The 16,188-nt window shown below is 41.5% G+C and overlaps 1 protein-coding gene across 2 annotated transcripts in view; it reads right to left on the reverse strand.

The window, feature by feature from the left end:
* Positions 1-16,188, reverse strand: part of CRMP1 (collapsin response mediator protein 1) — a 420,289-nt gene that overhangs the window by 34,959 nt on the left and 369,142 nt on the right. For both annotated transcript variants that reach the window (XM_069631976.1, XM_069631977.1), the window contains exons 12-13: positions 9,065-9,244; positions 2,106-2,259 (exon numbers count right to left, since the gene is read on the reverse strand). In XM_069631976.1, coding sequence (XP_069488077.1) covers positions 2,106-2,259; positions 9,065-9,244 — 334 coding nt within the window. The remainder of the gene's footprint in view (positions 1-2,105; positions 2,260-9,064; positions 9,245-16,188) is intronic.

Here is a 16,188-nt window from a genome sequence, read left to right on the forward strand (position 1 = left end):
AGGCATGGGTAATCTCTGTGCCCTCCCCATTGCCTGGCCTCCCTCCATGGCACCACTCCTCACACCCACCACTGAGGAAGAAGCCTTGCAATCTCTGACAGCAAACTCTCCGCCAGCGGGCAGACCTCGCTGAATCTTTTCACTTCCACCTGCATTTGCCGAAATAGAAACGTCCGCAATACGCAGCACAAAGTGAAGGTTACCAAGGTAATCATCTTAGCCAGGCTTAACTATTGCACCTTGTATCTGGGCGTCTCAAAACACTTTACTCCACATCCTTCAACGTATGAGGAACAAAGTGGTGAAGCTCATTCTAAAATGTGAAACACGTGATCACATCAACCAGCACTGGAGACTCTGCAGTGGCTTCCATTGGAAAACTGTTTGGCTTCAAATACCTGTGCCTTATTTATAAGGTGCCAATGTCCATAACTGCTTAAATAAAAAGATACCATCTCTCAAGAGCTTTAAGATACTCATCTGTAAAGAAACTATTCCCTTCTACCGTAAAACCCTTAAAAATACATTCTGAGACAACACTCATCATCACAGGAGGTGCCCGCTTGTGGAATGTCCTCCCTGTCGACCTACAGCAAGAGAGATTCTTCAAATTATAGAAAAAAGCAAAAGCACATATCTTCAAACAGGATTTCCTACTTGACTATTTTTTAGAGTACATTTGACCACTATTCAGTTTTCCAACATGTACTTCCCTCTCTCCAATGCATTTTCTTACTAGTTGAATGTCAAGTACACTTGGCTCATGCCCTTCCTACTGACCTGAAATGATCCGTTTATTGTACCCCTCCCTGTCTTATCTCTCGCTCCCCAGTTCTCCTCTTTCTTGTGGCGCCATTGTAATTATAATCAACAATCAATACATAAATACATTCTCACAACCCACACCTCCCGTGGCGTTCAGGTTGATTCCTTTTCATTGCCTGTATGACCATGCCGGTGAGGGCCCTCAAAAGGGTGCACAATCCATACCATACTGTGCCGACGATACACAGCTGTGCATAAAGATTTGAGACCCATCCGAGGAGCATCAGTAAGTATGATATGCTTCTTGCATATCCAGAAATGGATACAACAAAGTTGGCTCTGACTCAACAGCCTCAAGACAGTCGTCCTGGAGTTGCAAACTAATAAGTCAATTTCATTACAATTTGACTGTTCCTATCCCCATCTCCCAAATGTCACTGCTCCTTAAACCTCTCACAATGTCCTCACACTATAACTGGTCCTTTCATTCCCTGTCTACTGTAATGGATTCTACCTGAGAAACAACTTCACCAAGTCCATGCCAATGCTTCAGAGGGCCCAGAACAGAGCAACCAGCCTCATCTTAAACTGCTCAGACCACATCACGTAAGCCCTGAAGAAGCTCAAATAGCTATCAGACATACTTTAATCCTATCTGATTATTTCCGAAACCTTAACATAGCCAGGTACCTTGCTAACTGATGGTGCCATACCAGCTAACACTAAGCTCAGCTGCATGTGGCCAAGCACCTGGCAACCTGATGGTACCATAACAGCTAACTAGGTAACTAAGCTAAATATTACAAAAGCAGCAATCTCTCCTCCGAGGAAGACATCTATGTTTTGGAGGATGAATCTTCCCCCACAATTCTCACACATATGTGAATCTCTTTCCCCACTGCTGGGTCTCAAAGCTTACATTATTAAGGTTTGGAAAGGTCTAAAAACATTACTCTAATGTCAGCCGTGTGACCTGTGCCACTGCTATCATGTCCCACCAAACGGATTAGCATCAGAATTTTAACATTAAAACACCATTTCTTTCTCTTCATTTCATCATGTTTTTCTGGCATCTGTCATTAAGAACAGGCTTCTGCAACAAGCTGATATGCAAAATATATTTCCTCGATGCTGTGTTTTGCAAGGATGCGATGGATATTGAGATGCACATATTCTGAGCTTCTCAACTGAGTTAACAATGAAAACTATACATAAGTATCCCTTCCAAGACACGTCAACTAAGATGATTACTTGAACGCTATGTGAAAACATTGTATTAGGATTCTTAAGCATGCTTTGCATTCAACATTTACCATTTAATTGCTTATATATCTGCATACCTGAAAAACTGAAGTTTGACTGGTGAAGGTTTCTAATGGGTGGAGCCTGAGCTTTGACAGGAGAGGGAGCAGGCGTAGCATAGTTTGTAGTAGCTGGTAAGTCATACACTGGTCCATCGTACATTCCTCGGGAGACTGCATGTAAACCATTCACCTGCACGGTACAGAAGCAGAACTAAAAGATGCAGACCTAACCATGAAATACACTTTGCAATAAGCTACACAGAAGATCAGACACATCCCAGCACAGAAAACATGCACTGAGTATTTATATTGCTCAGGTCGGCCAAGTGTTGCGGCATACACAGAAGCGGCATCAGTGGCTGTGTCTCCAGATACAAGAGAAACTTAAACAATGCCTCCTTTTCATTTTGCTCAGTTTTTGTGATACAATGTTTGTATTTTGTTATATAGAGTGTTTTCAAATAATAGGGCACAATAAATCTGTTCATAATGTGAGAGAACTCTTAGATATTTGTGAAGTATTGTCCAGGTTAAACTCCCATCTTACAATGGTGTCAGCTGGATGCTTTCTTTCTTCTGTGAAGTGAAGGAGTCTGGAATTCCACCCGGAAGAGCCTTAACCTAAGAAGATAATTCCAACATATAATTTTCAGAATTATTGATGCCTCCATTCTTATTGAAAGGCTCTGGATGAAGCGTACAATCTTCAGTTATTTTAACCTACGTAGTTGGGTTGACAAGTGCACTTGTAGTGTTTGAAGTTGCGTAATCACATGTTATTCCAGGTACTGCTAAATTCTAATGTTATTGGTCTCAACAGGAGCCTCAACAAGTGTATACACTAAGATCTCTGGTGTCATGCTTAATTCCTGTAGTAGAAAGCTAGCTTGAGAATCCTGCTAATCTGATGCTGATAATGGATCCTGCATCTCCCTGGAGGATGTTTAGCTTACCAGCTTTAGAGAATTTAAGATGGGTGAACTTATATTGCGAGATTTCAACCATATCAATTGCAATTGCACCTTCTGGCTGACAAATCTGTCTGATCAAATTCAGCATTTTCCCAGACATAACTCCTATTCCTTTGATTTATATGGCTCAAAAGTATAGTTCACAATCTAGCAGGATGATGAGTCTTACATCTCTGTTTTTTTTCCAAAATCTTTGGCCTTGTCAACTCCAGACAAAACTGACTAAGAAAGCTTGAAGCTTCCCAATCTCTTTTCTTGGATGACACAGCAGAAGTGATTAAAACAGGAAGCTTGTTTTTTTCAAGCGTCAGTATTGTAAAGCTGTTAATTCTTACAATTATAATTCAAGTTAAATTAGACCAATTTTTGAAATCTTTCAAGTTTGACCTATTTGCTGGAAAAATGGTCCCCACATTTTAAGATACTTGTATAAGAAATTCATGTTTTAACCTTTTAACACTGTCAGCAATCTCCCCATTACAAGACTTTATTTTGGTTTTATGGATTTATAGGCCAATATTCTTCAAAATGCTTCAAGAACTTTTTCTAGTGGTGTCCTAGTTTTGCACAACTGTGAAGAAGAGATAATAGTTGCTGAATATTTTTCCAAAGGATTTGATATTAAGGGCAAATTAGACCCTTGCCTGGTCCCTTTTGCATTGATTATGTATCTTGAGAATTCCCTACCATCTATGATTGTAGCCATACAGCAAGGGGTTTTTATTTCTCTGGAGCCAACATGTAGATCCTCTAGGGCTCACCACAGATACCTCCAACTTGCATTGTCATATGTTTTCTGAGCATCAATAGCAGTTATACAGATGGAGAGGTGTTACAAAATCAATAGAGACCACTATATAATGGTTGCACTTAAATAAAGCCTTTATGGCCATTATTTATTAGTTTATGCAAGATAGGTATAAGCCTGGTGGCTGCATTTTTCATGCTAATGTCGGTGCCCTGGTTAATGAGGCATATAGGGTGGTAGAAAGATGGGATGTTCATTTGGACTGTTCTTTGGTTTCAAAAGGTTATGAAGGCATAACTCCATGAATCAAGTGGGGCTTGACATTTCCACTGAGGTTTCACCATCTTTTTGAGTGTAGGTGCTAAGGCTTTTTTTTTATTCATCCAAAAAGCCATCTGGGCATGCTGATGTTTTACCTTTCAAAGAATGTATGTTATGTTACTCAGCTTTTATACTGCACCAATCACCATCGTAGTGGTCTTACAGTGCAGAGGCTTGACCGAAGTGTGGTGTTTTGTGCATCCGCATGGAGTAAAGGTGGCAGTAGGAGGGGGCATGTTTTGTGATAGCTTGAGTACATGTAGAGCCAGTTACCATGGACCTCTGATGAGTATAATATTGTGTATTGCAACGTGAATGTAGGTAATGGGTCTCCTCTCCAAATCTTCTTAAACAATTAGGGGGTCATTCTGAGTATGAAGGTAACCATGCCGCTACTAGCGGCATGGCTACCCCCATATCGGATAGTGGGTCCGGGTTCCTTGAATGAGGAATTACCGGGCCATTCCAACCTTGGAGGGCCCGGTAATTCCTCATTCAAGGAACCCATTCCCATTCGAGCCCCCATAGGGCTCAATGGGAATGGGGAGGGTGCTAACAATGGGCCCATTGTTAGCACCCTGGTCTGCTCGCAGGACCCGCTAAGGATGCCTGGTTTTACCAGGCGGCCTTAGCGGGTCCCACGAGCAGAGCTCGTAATGAGGCAGTAAGGGGTTGACGGCTCCGGCACCTATACCGGCGACGTTAACCCCTTACCGCCACACTCGGAATTAACCCCTTAGTCTTGATTCCAGTGTAGCGGAGCATTATGTCACTCAAAAGTCTGCTATGCTTTCAACTGCACCAATTATGTTGTCTTTGAATAGGTTATAATATAATAAGCCTAAAAGAGCTTGCTGTTGCCTTTGTACTAATGATATATGATATGGTATTTATAACGCGGCTATACACAAGTGTTTCAAGGCGCGATATGAGATGATATGATATGGCATTTATAACGCGCAATGACAAATGGCAAACTCCTGGGTGTCCTGGTCTAAGATTCTGTCTATATAATGATGCTCACTATCTATCCAGGTTTGCCATCTTATACCATTCAATACTTTTCTCTTGACTCAAAAATGTTCCTCTTACAGTGATTTTCCATTTCTGCGGCCACGTTCAGAAACATTCTGGCGTGTGCACCTAAGCCCCTTACACTGTTTATTAATGGCGAATTTACTGTCGTCTTCAAAATCCGCCATCAGATCCATCCCTCCTCTTTTAATACCATTATTGCATGTATTTCCATGAAAACAATGAAACTCACTTGGTTTTTGTTTTTTCTTTCCATACATCCACAAGATTGCGATATTAAGCGTACCCATGATTATACTGTCTGCCCCAGTGATCGTGTTAAATTAAACTTTGTGGAAAGTGAGAGGTTGCAATAGCCACATAGGTTATGAGAAGGAAGACTTCTCACCTGTTTCAAGAGAAAATGGTTTGATACTAACCAATTATCGGAATTATGAGTATGGGCCTCATTATAGTTTTGGTGGTATCTTGGCAGTAAATCCGCTGAGATACCTGCAAACTGTATTACCGTTGCCACCACTTGGTCTGGCGGTATTACTGCTGGATTCCAAGTGGTAGTAGGCAGTATTAGCCCCCATTCATTGGACTACTTAGGACTCCATGGGGGAATGTTGGCAGTATTACCACCTGTGGTCATTTCACCAGTGGTAATACTGCCGAATTGCAGGATTTGGGGAAGTAAGGTGGCAGAAAAACCTCCAGCTTCTTGCTGTTGGTTTTTCCTCCACCTTACCCCTAAACTCGTTGTTGGGTGGTATGTCGGGAAGCAACTAGTAACCCTGTGACAAATCTTGTTATTCTTAAGCGTTGTGCAGAACACACTTATTAATTAAGAAAAACTTTCTTCAAAGCCGTGTAGACCTTATTGTTTCTTGAAATGGATTTCTTGTAAAATATGAGATGCATGTTCTTTGGTACTCTAAAATGCCCCGGTCAAGCTCCTTCAATATCCCAAACGAGCATCTCGAAAACCCCTTCCCCTTCTTTATATATACTGTGGGAAGAGACCATTTGTGTTTATTTTGTTCACTGAAATGTTTGTTATACTGCTATTTCTTCAAATATTATTTTGTTGAAATGTTTCCTTATTGCTACACCAACCACTTTAACGAACAAAATTCAAAACATGTTTACCTCCAGGAGGTTCTCTGACATTCACTATATTGCCGACCTTTAGAGCTTACCACACCTGTTGGCATCTCCTAGACCCTGCAACGTCCTAATGAATTCTACATATATCGTGAAATGCTCCCCACTGTCTTATAAATATGCGTTTTGTTGCTGAACATTATTTTTAGATTTCCGGTTTCCTGAGAATGTAAATGTAATTGTTGAGCCCAAGCCCTTACTGTTCAAGTAACCGGGGTCTCTGACCAAGTCTGGAGAGCCACCTTAATAGACATGGAAGGTGAGTCCCTCTGCCTGATCACGTCTGGAGAGGCGTGCTGGCAAGAAAATGTCCTGCCTCATTTGCGAAAAATGTATCAAGATTTTATTTAATGTCATCCTAAGTGTTAGTGCCATTACTGTATGTATTTGCAGAATACCTGCTTTACTTTATGATATCATGATAGTTAAAAGCTTGATCATATCGCCTTTTAAGGAAGGTTGTACCACAATTTGTTTAAGTTGTTCTTCCTGTAAATAGTGTAGCTTCCACTAACCTCTCACAAATGCTCAAATTGTCCTCTGTGGCCTGTTTGATTGCTTTCTCATGTTCAGAATTGTCGATTGCCTCAAGCAGTCTTTTTCTTCCAAATCAGATGTTCTGTTGCTCATAAGATCAAGATGTCCTTTCAGGTATGGCGCTAAGGTGCCCAGTTCTTTCAGATGTGTTCAAATGAGTCAAATATACTATTCATCTCTGATCTTATCCGGCTTAGAATTATTTCCCTTTTTCTGAGCCTGGAAAGGTTTCTCCCAAACATCCCACACCACTCAAGCCTAGGTCTGGATCAGGGTCTGTGTCCATGTGTGATTCTGTACATAGAGATGGATCTCATCGGACTCTAGTTCCTTCTCTTGCAGCATTCTCAGGGCATCTACCCACGCTACTCTGCTCTTTCATCTGCAAGGGTCTCATTTCTGTTAGAAAATGGTAGAGTTCAAGGTTACCAATAACCCTCTACACTCTGTTCTCTTCTTATGTCTCACCTCTCTCTCCTTAGTTGTTTTCAGCTCTGGCCTCTATTAATACTCACTGAGCCCTGTCCTCCAGGACTGTACTCTCGGAGACCATGCCTTCTGGTTGTCTAGTTGAGACATTGTCATCCCGGAACCACAGAGCTGCCTTCTCGGGACCAGGGCTGATGTTTATTCCTTCAGCATTTAATAGTTCCTAGCTTTAGTGGACGTGTTTTTCTTCTAGTCGAGTGCGTGTTGTGCCTGTCGACCGAGTGTGTGACTTTGTGAAAGTATTGTGTGGAAGGGAGGAAGGGGTGTTGTGTCTTGTGTGCTTGCCCTATTTCCCATAGTGAGTTCATGCAAACTCAGACAATGTTGGCTGAGTTCTCTGAATGAAGTTTCCATCTTGAGTGTCAGCTGGGGGCTCTGCTGGAGCGAGAAAGGTAGCTGCTGGGTGTCTACTGTATCTCTATGAGCATATAAAGGCTTTACAAGTATTCGAAGTACCTGGCATAAGTAAATCCTACTGAAATCTAGTGGAGCATCCTGTGTCATCCTTGAGAAACCCTGTGAACCCTTCACAAAGGATTCCTCCTTGTTTCCATGGCTGAGCCCTGATCTTCTAACGCACTAACTGCAACCTTGTAGGGAGTGGGGCCAGGAACCCCCTAAGCAAGGGACCCGCTGTCAGAGGTTGTGCAGCCTTTCCTTCACCTTTTTCACAGCCGGTGGGAATTAATCTTGCAGTCATGATAGAAGGAAGCAGCCATGCTTTCTGGCCTGAAATGTGCTTGGAGCTGGGGATGTGTCAGCTGACCTTGTCTATTTTGTCTGTGAAGAACTTGATGGTGTTGGAATTCTCTGCAGATCAAGGCTTTGCTGGTGTTAGCCCAGTGGCAATGCAGGGGTTGATAGCCTGTAAGAGGGCAGCACTGCGTTAGATACATTGGCAATGGTAAATGGCTTTTGATGTGGGGATGCACTCCCAACATACTGAAAAGATAGTTTTCAGAATGGTTCACCCACATGAAATGTTCACGTGGGCGGGAACGCTAAAAATCCCTTTGCCTGTTCAAACTAGGCAGATGCCATAGGTATTTTTATTAATGCATACCTGCTATGCAGTTGCATGGTGGGTGGCATTGACACTTGCTTTTCTAAAGGGGGATTAATATGTACAGAAACCTAGTAGGAAGAGGACTGCCTACAGGCATATGTTAGCAGTCACTGGGCCTCATTACGACCCAGGCGGTAAGTTACCGCCTGGGCCGTGACTTTACCACCATGGAGTAAACTACGTTTACGCCATGGTGGTTGGCGGACTTACCGCCCCATTCCAAGTTTGGCGGGGCGGTAAGTCCCCAATCCCCATTTACCCTTCCCCATTCCCATTTTTGCCCCATACGGCATAATGGGAGTGGGGAAGGCGTTAATTACGCCACCGTAAATTACGGTGGCGTAATTAACTCCATGGTCCCTTAGCGCCATGGATTTTAACACCTGCTAAAAGCAGGTGTTAAAACCTCCATTGCGCTAAGGGACCTCGTACTCAGGCGGTAAGGGTCGGCGCTGTTTACGGCGCCGTAAACCCCTTACCGCCTGAGTTGTAATGAGGCCCACTGTGTGTGCATGTGTGCGGGCATGTGTTTGTGTGTGTCTGTGCGTGCATGCTTTTGTATGTGTGCATTTGTGTGTGTATATGCGTGTGTTTTGTGTGTGTTCGTGTTTATGTTTGTTACTTTTAATTGGGAAGCAGCTACTTTCACAATTGTCTGCCACAGCATTTGATTCCTTACCTTGTTTCTGGTGTTCACACGCTGGTAGATATATTCCGGGAATGGCTTGCGGGGAATAAACCGGCCCATGCCTTGATTCACATGAAGGTTTCCATCTTCAAAGACTATTTTTCCTTGGCTGACGACGACCAGTGGGGCCCCTCGACACTCCATCCCTTCAAATATGTTATATTCCACAGCCTGCGGGTCATGAAAAGAGAACATTAGCACTGACCGCCCTCCATAGGAAGAAATAAGCATGCCTGTTAGCACATGAGTGATGTTTTAAGGTGAAAACTGTTATCACAGTCTGCTGAATTCTTTCTACATAATAGAAGTTGTATAGTGTCTTATGTTAATCACCTACCATCAATTAATAAAAAATGCTGGTATAGCATGCGTTGCCAACGTTTATGTAATATTTACAATGATTTACATGGCCCACTGTTATAGACATGGCACTGGAAAGTCACATTCCTGTTTCAGGGGAGAGTGATTCTAATTCTCAGATTTGGTGTCAAGCAGAGGGGTGAAGATGAACAAAAGTGCCAAATGTTTATAAGGCATCATCGGGATGAAATGCATCAAGTGTTCCTGAAACCCTGAAGGACAGTAATAGGACCTCAGACTAGGGTTTTATTAAAAAGTCGGTTTTTCAATAATTCTTTAGCAGGGGCTGGTAGACTTGATGAAAAATAAGAAGGAGATGGAACTTTGGAAACTAGTGACATCTCATGATGGAAATCAGAAGAACTGTGTTGCTTTGGTGTCGCGACAGAGTTGTGTTGGGAAGCTTTCTTCTTGGTGTCCAGTGTTAATAAGGGCAGTGAACATGTTGCAGGGGGCGATGTTTACTCAAGTTTGCACCCTGACTACAATCAAGCCCTTTCCCCAAATAATCCAGGACTGTGACTGTGGTCTGTGGGATGGGAGCAGTGTTGAGAGCAGGTGAGCGCTCTCAAACAGTCCTGGTCGACCTGGCCCAATGGCTCTGCACACATCGCCCCCAGTGTGTCCCCTGTGTGCATTTGCATTCAGTGCCTAGTAACTGGTCCTGTTGAGGTGGCTGTCAGCGACAGAGGCTGAAGAGTTGGTTTGGGGGTGCTTGACAGAATGTTTTTTATCGCGGCAAACTGACCGCAATGTATCTGCTCCTGGCCCAATTTAAACGCACATGAATTATTTTTTTTGTTCGTTTTTTGTCCCCCGCCTCCAATTTTAAGGAAGCTGGGGACACCCCTTCAACCCCCAAAATTGCTAAATATCACAAATGGGGGGCGGGGGACACACCTGCAACCCCTGCTCTCCAGGGTTGGTATTTTACAATACATGCGACCAAATTGAAGGCCAAATCAGCCATGAACATTCGATCAAATTGGTCATTAAGTTAATTGTTCTAGGTCAAATAGGCTAATACCGAAGAGTTGGGCGCTGCCCGCCGTGTTGCCTCCCAGTGGGGCCCCTCAATCAGGGTAGTAAGGATAAGTGAGGAGAACCCAGAGAAAAACACAGTAACCTCTTTGTAAATTGAATAGCCCTCTCCTTGAGTAACTTGGAATTTCAATAAATAGCTTATTCATGAATTGGCCCCTAACTGTCTACAATGCTGAAAGGGATGCATGTTTTTTTTCAACATACTGCATTGTACATACAACATATGTACAATGTGATTTCTCTTTTTGATACTGCTTGAAAACTGGATGCAAATGTGTGTTACTAGAGCCACCTAGGAGATTTCAAATTATTACCTTCATAATGATCAATTGAAAGTGTTTTAAGAGCATTTTATAATTGCATAAAAGGATTACTTGAACTTTCCCATTTGACACACCAATCCATTCAATAGCAGTTCAAAGTGCGTCTCAATAAACATTTACCTGAGGCTATTTCTGTGGGTCGTATTCTCCTCTGAAGAAGCATTTTCTGATACTTCCCTACCTTTCTTCACAGTGCATGTCGACACCCAAATTGGCCACTAGATGGTGGCATTGTATCAGAAAGGGGGATTCCCCACTAAACTGCACTAAAAGGATGTGCTCATTGCACACAGAAAATATGTTTCTATCAACTTGCATAACAACTGTTTCTGTCAACAACAAAAAAACATGCTTGGCCGTGCACACAATCCAAATAAGTGTTCCCTTATTGTGTATGTAGGCTGATTTTTGAAGGGTTGAACATTTATTGTATTAATGCCATTTTCAATGCCATTCCGGCTCCCTCCACACTAGGTGTGCCTTGGACAAGAAGGGAACACCATTCCAGCTCCCTCTCCTTAAGGCGTGTCTTTCAAAATATGGAAAAGCCTGTTTCACTCCCTCCTCTTGCTAAGGGAAAGGAAAATGGGAACTGGACACCATGTATATGCAGAAGTGTCTACCACCCTGCCATGTTTCTTTTTTTACTTTAGTAAAAATCATGTTTTGTATGACTGGAAGGTCTTGTTTTAGAATGACTAAGAGGTGCTTGGTGTGTGAGTGAGGTAAAGCTGAGCTATCTATGCAGATACGATTGCTGAGAATGCACTTTCCCATCACTGGAGACATGTTTAGCATGTTAGTGGATGTGTATTTAGTGTGCGTATGCTTGCAGATATGGTTGGTGTGAAATGACGGTTGAATGTAGGTAAAGTTGATATGCGAGTGCATGAAGTTTGTGCGTAAGACCTCGCCTGGAGACACAGTTGACATGGTCTGTATTCCAGAAATTCGATTTGCCTACAAACCAAAGCACACCAATGCTAGCCAGCTAGCAAGTGATTTTCCAATCATTGTTGTGTACCAATTCGTAGGTGTTTCCATTTAATGCTATCTCCAATTCAGGCGATTTTCCCACTTCCTGCATCAATTGTGAAGATTAATCATGCGTCACACTTCGATCGAATTGTGAAGTTTAGCCATGCGTCACATTTAGATAAGAATTGTGTAGATTATCCATGCGTCACACTTACATAGAATTGTGAAGATTCACCATGCGTCATACTTAGATTGTGAAGTTTAGTCACGCATCAGACTTTGATAGAATTGTGAAGTTTAGCCATTCGTCACTTTTAGATATAATTGTGAAGTTTAACCATGTGTCACACTTAGATTGTGAACTTTAGCCATGTGTCAGACTTAGAGAGAATTGTGAAGTTTAGCCATGTGTCACATATAGATTGAATTGTGAAGTTTAGCAATGTGTCACTTTTAGAAAGAATTGTGAAATTAAGCATGCGTACCACTTTATAGAATTGTGGAGACCAGTCACGCGTTACAACAGACAGGATTGTGTAGCTAGAAGAAGTTAGCGAGTAGCCAATATACTAACCACCCTGTTCCTACTTCTTTAGACACACCACCCAAACACTATAAATGCCCACTGGGCTAGCCAACCTGTACCTTAACACACACTCACAACAAACAAACCGGACACTGGACCTTATCCGTACACACACAGCAAGCCAGTGCGCACAACCTTAAATACCTGCCAATCTGCACATAAAACACACAGACGCACCCAAAAATAACAAACAGTCACATAGAAAACATCGCAGGCATTGGACCATACCCGTATGGATACACGATGCCAGTGCCCACAACTCTAAATACCAGTAATCTTCACATAAAAAACACAAACACACCCCAACATAACAAACAGCCACATAGAAAACAAGCCAGGCATTGGACCATATCCGTATGCATACAATAAGCCAGTGCATGCAACCTATCATCTGCAAGCCAACACACGCAGACATCCGTTTCTGCTGGTTCTGGACCTATTCTATCACTCTACCCTCACTAACCAACCCTGTCCTCTTTCTTTCAGAGCCACGTGTGAGACTGGGGACTGCCCTTGGTTGGTCGCGGTGCGCAGTATAAATCAACATAACATTTGTTGGCCATTACAACACAGCAGGAGTTGTATTGCTTAACGTTATTACAAAGAGATACAAGACATATAGATAATATTTGTAAAATTTTATTTTATTGTGTTTAGCCAATTCTATTGGTTTTTGCCGGTTTAACGTTGGAGAAGTGTGGTTGTTCTTTGGTTATGTAATACTATTCTCATGAGAGAACGAATGTTGGTGTATGCAGGTTGAATGTAGAGCTACCTGAACTTTGGACGAGGTTATGTTTGCTGGTGAGAGAAAACCTCCTACTCAAGCAGATTTTGTGATTACCCCTGCTACTACTTATAAGTTGGCAGTCAGGTTGTTACTTCACAACAAAAGAAGTCACCCTTCCTCTGCTCTCCTCTCTTTGCATCAAGCGGCACAAAATGTATACGACATCTTTCTAGTAATTGACATACTACATGATGTTTGTGACATCACCCCATGAAGAATTTCCTATTACTTATCCTATTCAAGGTCAATGGGAATGAAACATGTCCGGCTAATGTTTTCTTTGTGAGAATGCTATCACAAGCTCAATAAGGCATTTATAGCTGTTTTGCACTTAGAACTATAGTAAACGTTCCAGTATAGAAATAGAGATTTTAGATTTGAGATTTGACATCAATGGTGTGTTTTATCTTATATGTTATTGTTGCATTTTTTTCATGTCATGTGGTCGTTTCAGTATACATTTACTAGTGTTGTCCTATAATTCTTGCAGCTACTTTCTTGTCTGTGGTAATTGGTTTTCTGTTTTCTTATTTTTTTCATGGTATAGGTTTACATTTCATTCATCCACAGAATCTTTCTAGGTCCTATTCTAGGACTGTTTTTCTAGAACAAACTTGGTTTACAAACTTGTTTTTTTGTCTCTGTTTAATTGTTGTTGCCTGGCATATGAGAAGTTGTGACGGGTGATATACCGTTCTTTTATATATTTTTTAAAAAATGTTTTCATTAATAAAGTGTTTTTTAATTCAAACGTATGAATAAAATAAAAAGAGATATATATATATTTGTTCAAACATGATTGTAGTGTCTTTTGTTGCAATTGAGGAGTGCAGTTCTTAATGCCTCCCTATAGATGAATTTAGATCTTAAAGGGTGAGCTTCAGAGAGGAGTTAAGACCATTTTGTTGTAATTTAAACAATTTGTATAGGGCACTGTCTTAAGCCTCTGTTTTCCAAAAAAACCCTAGTCCTCTGTAAGTTTTTCAGTAGCCAATTCTATTCAACTTTCTACACACATAGTAAAAGATAATAAACTGCAATTAATACAATTATTACCAATTCCACTATTTACATTTGAAGAAGATAATAAAAATGTAAAAAGAACAATTCTATAACAAATAATCAATAGATTTCACTACAACGTGATGCAGTAATTCACTTCAATGTTTCATCTCATTTCAAAAGTGCTAAATTGTGCATACATGATATTACTTCTGCAGTCAGAAGACTTTCATGCCCTGACCGCAGACAATCCCAAAAATCTTGCATCTCCAACCACTTCTCCCTCACCACAAATCTCGAGAACTTAGATACCCTCTGCATATATCATGATATGTCTTAGCGACTCGACGTGCCCAAGGTCACACCATTGATATATGTTATCACTATACCCATCTTTGTGTCTGGAGTGGAGGATTTCCCTTGTTGGTAATAAATTGAGTCTAAATCTCAAAAAGTCATTACGACCTCTACCGTTTGGAAAGCATGTTAGATATACGGGCAGAAAGCCTTGAGGTTTATCATATGCAAGGTTAGCATTCAACAGCTTTTTTGACCGCATATTGTCAATCGTTTTAATCCAATAATTTATTTTCAAATGCTTTTTTACCAACATAGGATTGTTTACCAGATCATTAACAACACTTGTACAAAAGGTCAGGATTTCTGAGGCATACTTCGTCTATCTGTTTAGAAAAGGGTTTTCATTTTTAAGAAATTCTTTTTTCAGATCCTCGTATAATGAATTCACTTGTGGATCCCAGATTAATCTAAGGGCTGACAATATTCTCCACTCGACAAATGATTGGAGTGATAGCAATCCCAAGTCATATCTCAGAACGGTGATAGGCAGGGATTGTGGTAAGGTTAGGACATTTTTCCACAATAAGCCCTCGAGTCTATCTCAATCTATTGTGTTAATTGCTGGATTGACATGAAGTCCATACATCAATCTCGGGTTCACTTTGCTTGAGTAGTATTTAATCAATGGAGATAGGGAAAACTTACAATACAATTCTTTCATTTGACTCCCAAATTGTGACAGTTTGCCTTCCATGGTATCCTCTGTAAATCCCTTCGAGGGAAAGGATCTGATGTTAAATCCCAGGTAGACTACTTCCGTTCCCTTTTCTATCACTTGGCCTGACATTTTCCAAGTGTAGTTCAGCTCTTTTGTTAGCGGACGTTTAAAGATGATGATTTTTGATTTAGCTGGGTTAATCCTTAAATTGTTAATTTCAGCGTAGTGACCCAACACAGCTAATAAACGCTGGAGGCCTACCGGGGTGTGGTGTAGAAGTACAATATCATCTGCATAAACCACACAATTTAGGCTTTCCAGACCTATTGTGGGGCTGGCTAGAACCCTCTGCTGCATTTCTCTGGCTAAACCTGCCAAATATAGATTAAAAAGGCAGGGGTTTATCATACAGCCCTGTCCCACTTCCATGAACATTGGAATTCTAGCCGTTAGATTACCCTCAGCATCTAATCTTAGTTGCAAAAACGATTTCTCATGTAGTTCAATTATTATAGCCAACAGTGGTTCAGGGAGCCACAATTGTCTTAGCTTCTGCCATAATCGACTACGATTGACTTTATCGAATGCCTGTGATAGGTCGACCCAGGCTCCATACAGCCTTGGACTCCCTTCAGGAAAGATTTAGACAATGTTACACCGAGGATCAGGTCATTCAAAGTGGATGAAAGACCTCTCCAGAACCCAATTAAGTTGTTTGCTATGATATGTTGTTTCTTTATCCAGGTTTCCAATTCCCTCAGACCTAAACCTGCAAATATTTTGCTATCCGCGTCCAGAAGGGAGATTGGGTGATAATGCAACCCCCCTCCAGCACTATCTGAAATGTCATCAGGCCTAATATGATAGTCGCTTGTTTTGTTCCTCCCCTACCTTTCTGCACCCCTCTCCCTCACCTCTTGTTTTTTTTCCGGCTCTACCAGAAATGTCATCAGGCCTAGTACAGTAGTCACCTATCTGTTTCCATTTTCTTCCCACTCTCCCCCTCCTTATCTA

Source organism: Ambystoma mexicanum, chromosome 6q, assembly GCF_040938575.1.
Source record: "Ambystoma mexicanum isolate Mex_15411 chromosome 6q, UKY_AmexF1_1, whole genome shotgun sequence".
Lineage (NCBI taxonomy): Eukaryota > Metazoa > Chordata > Amphibia > Caudata > Ambystomatidae > Ambystoma > Ambystoma mexicanum.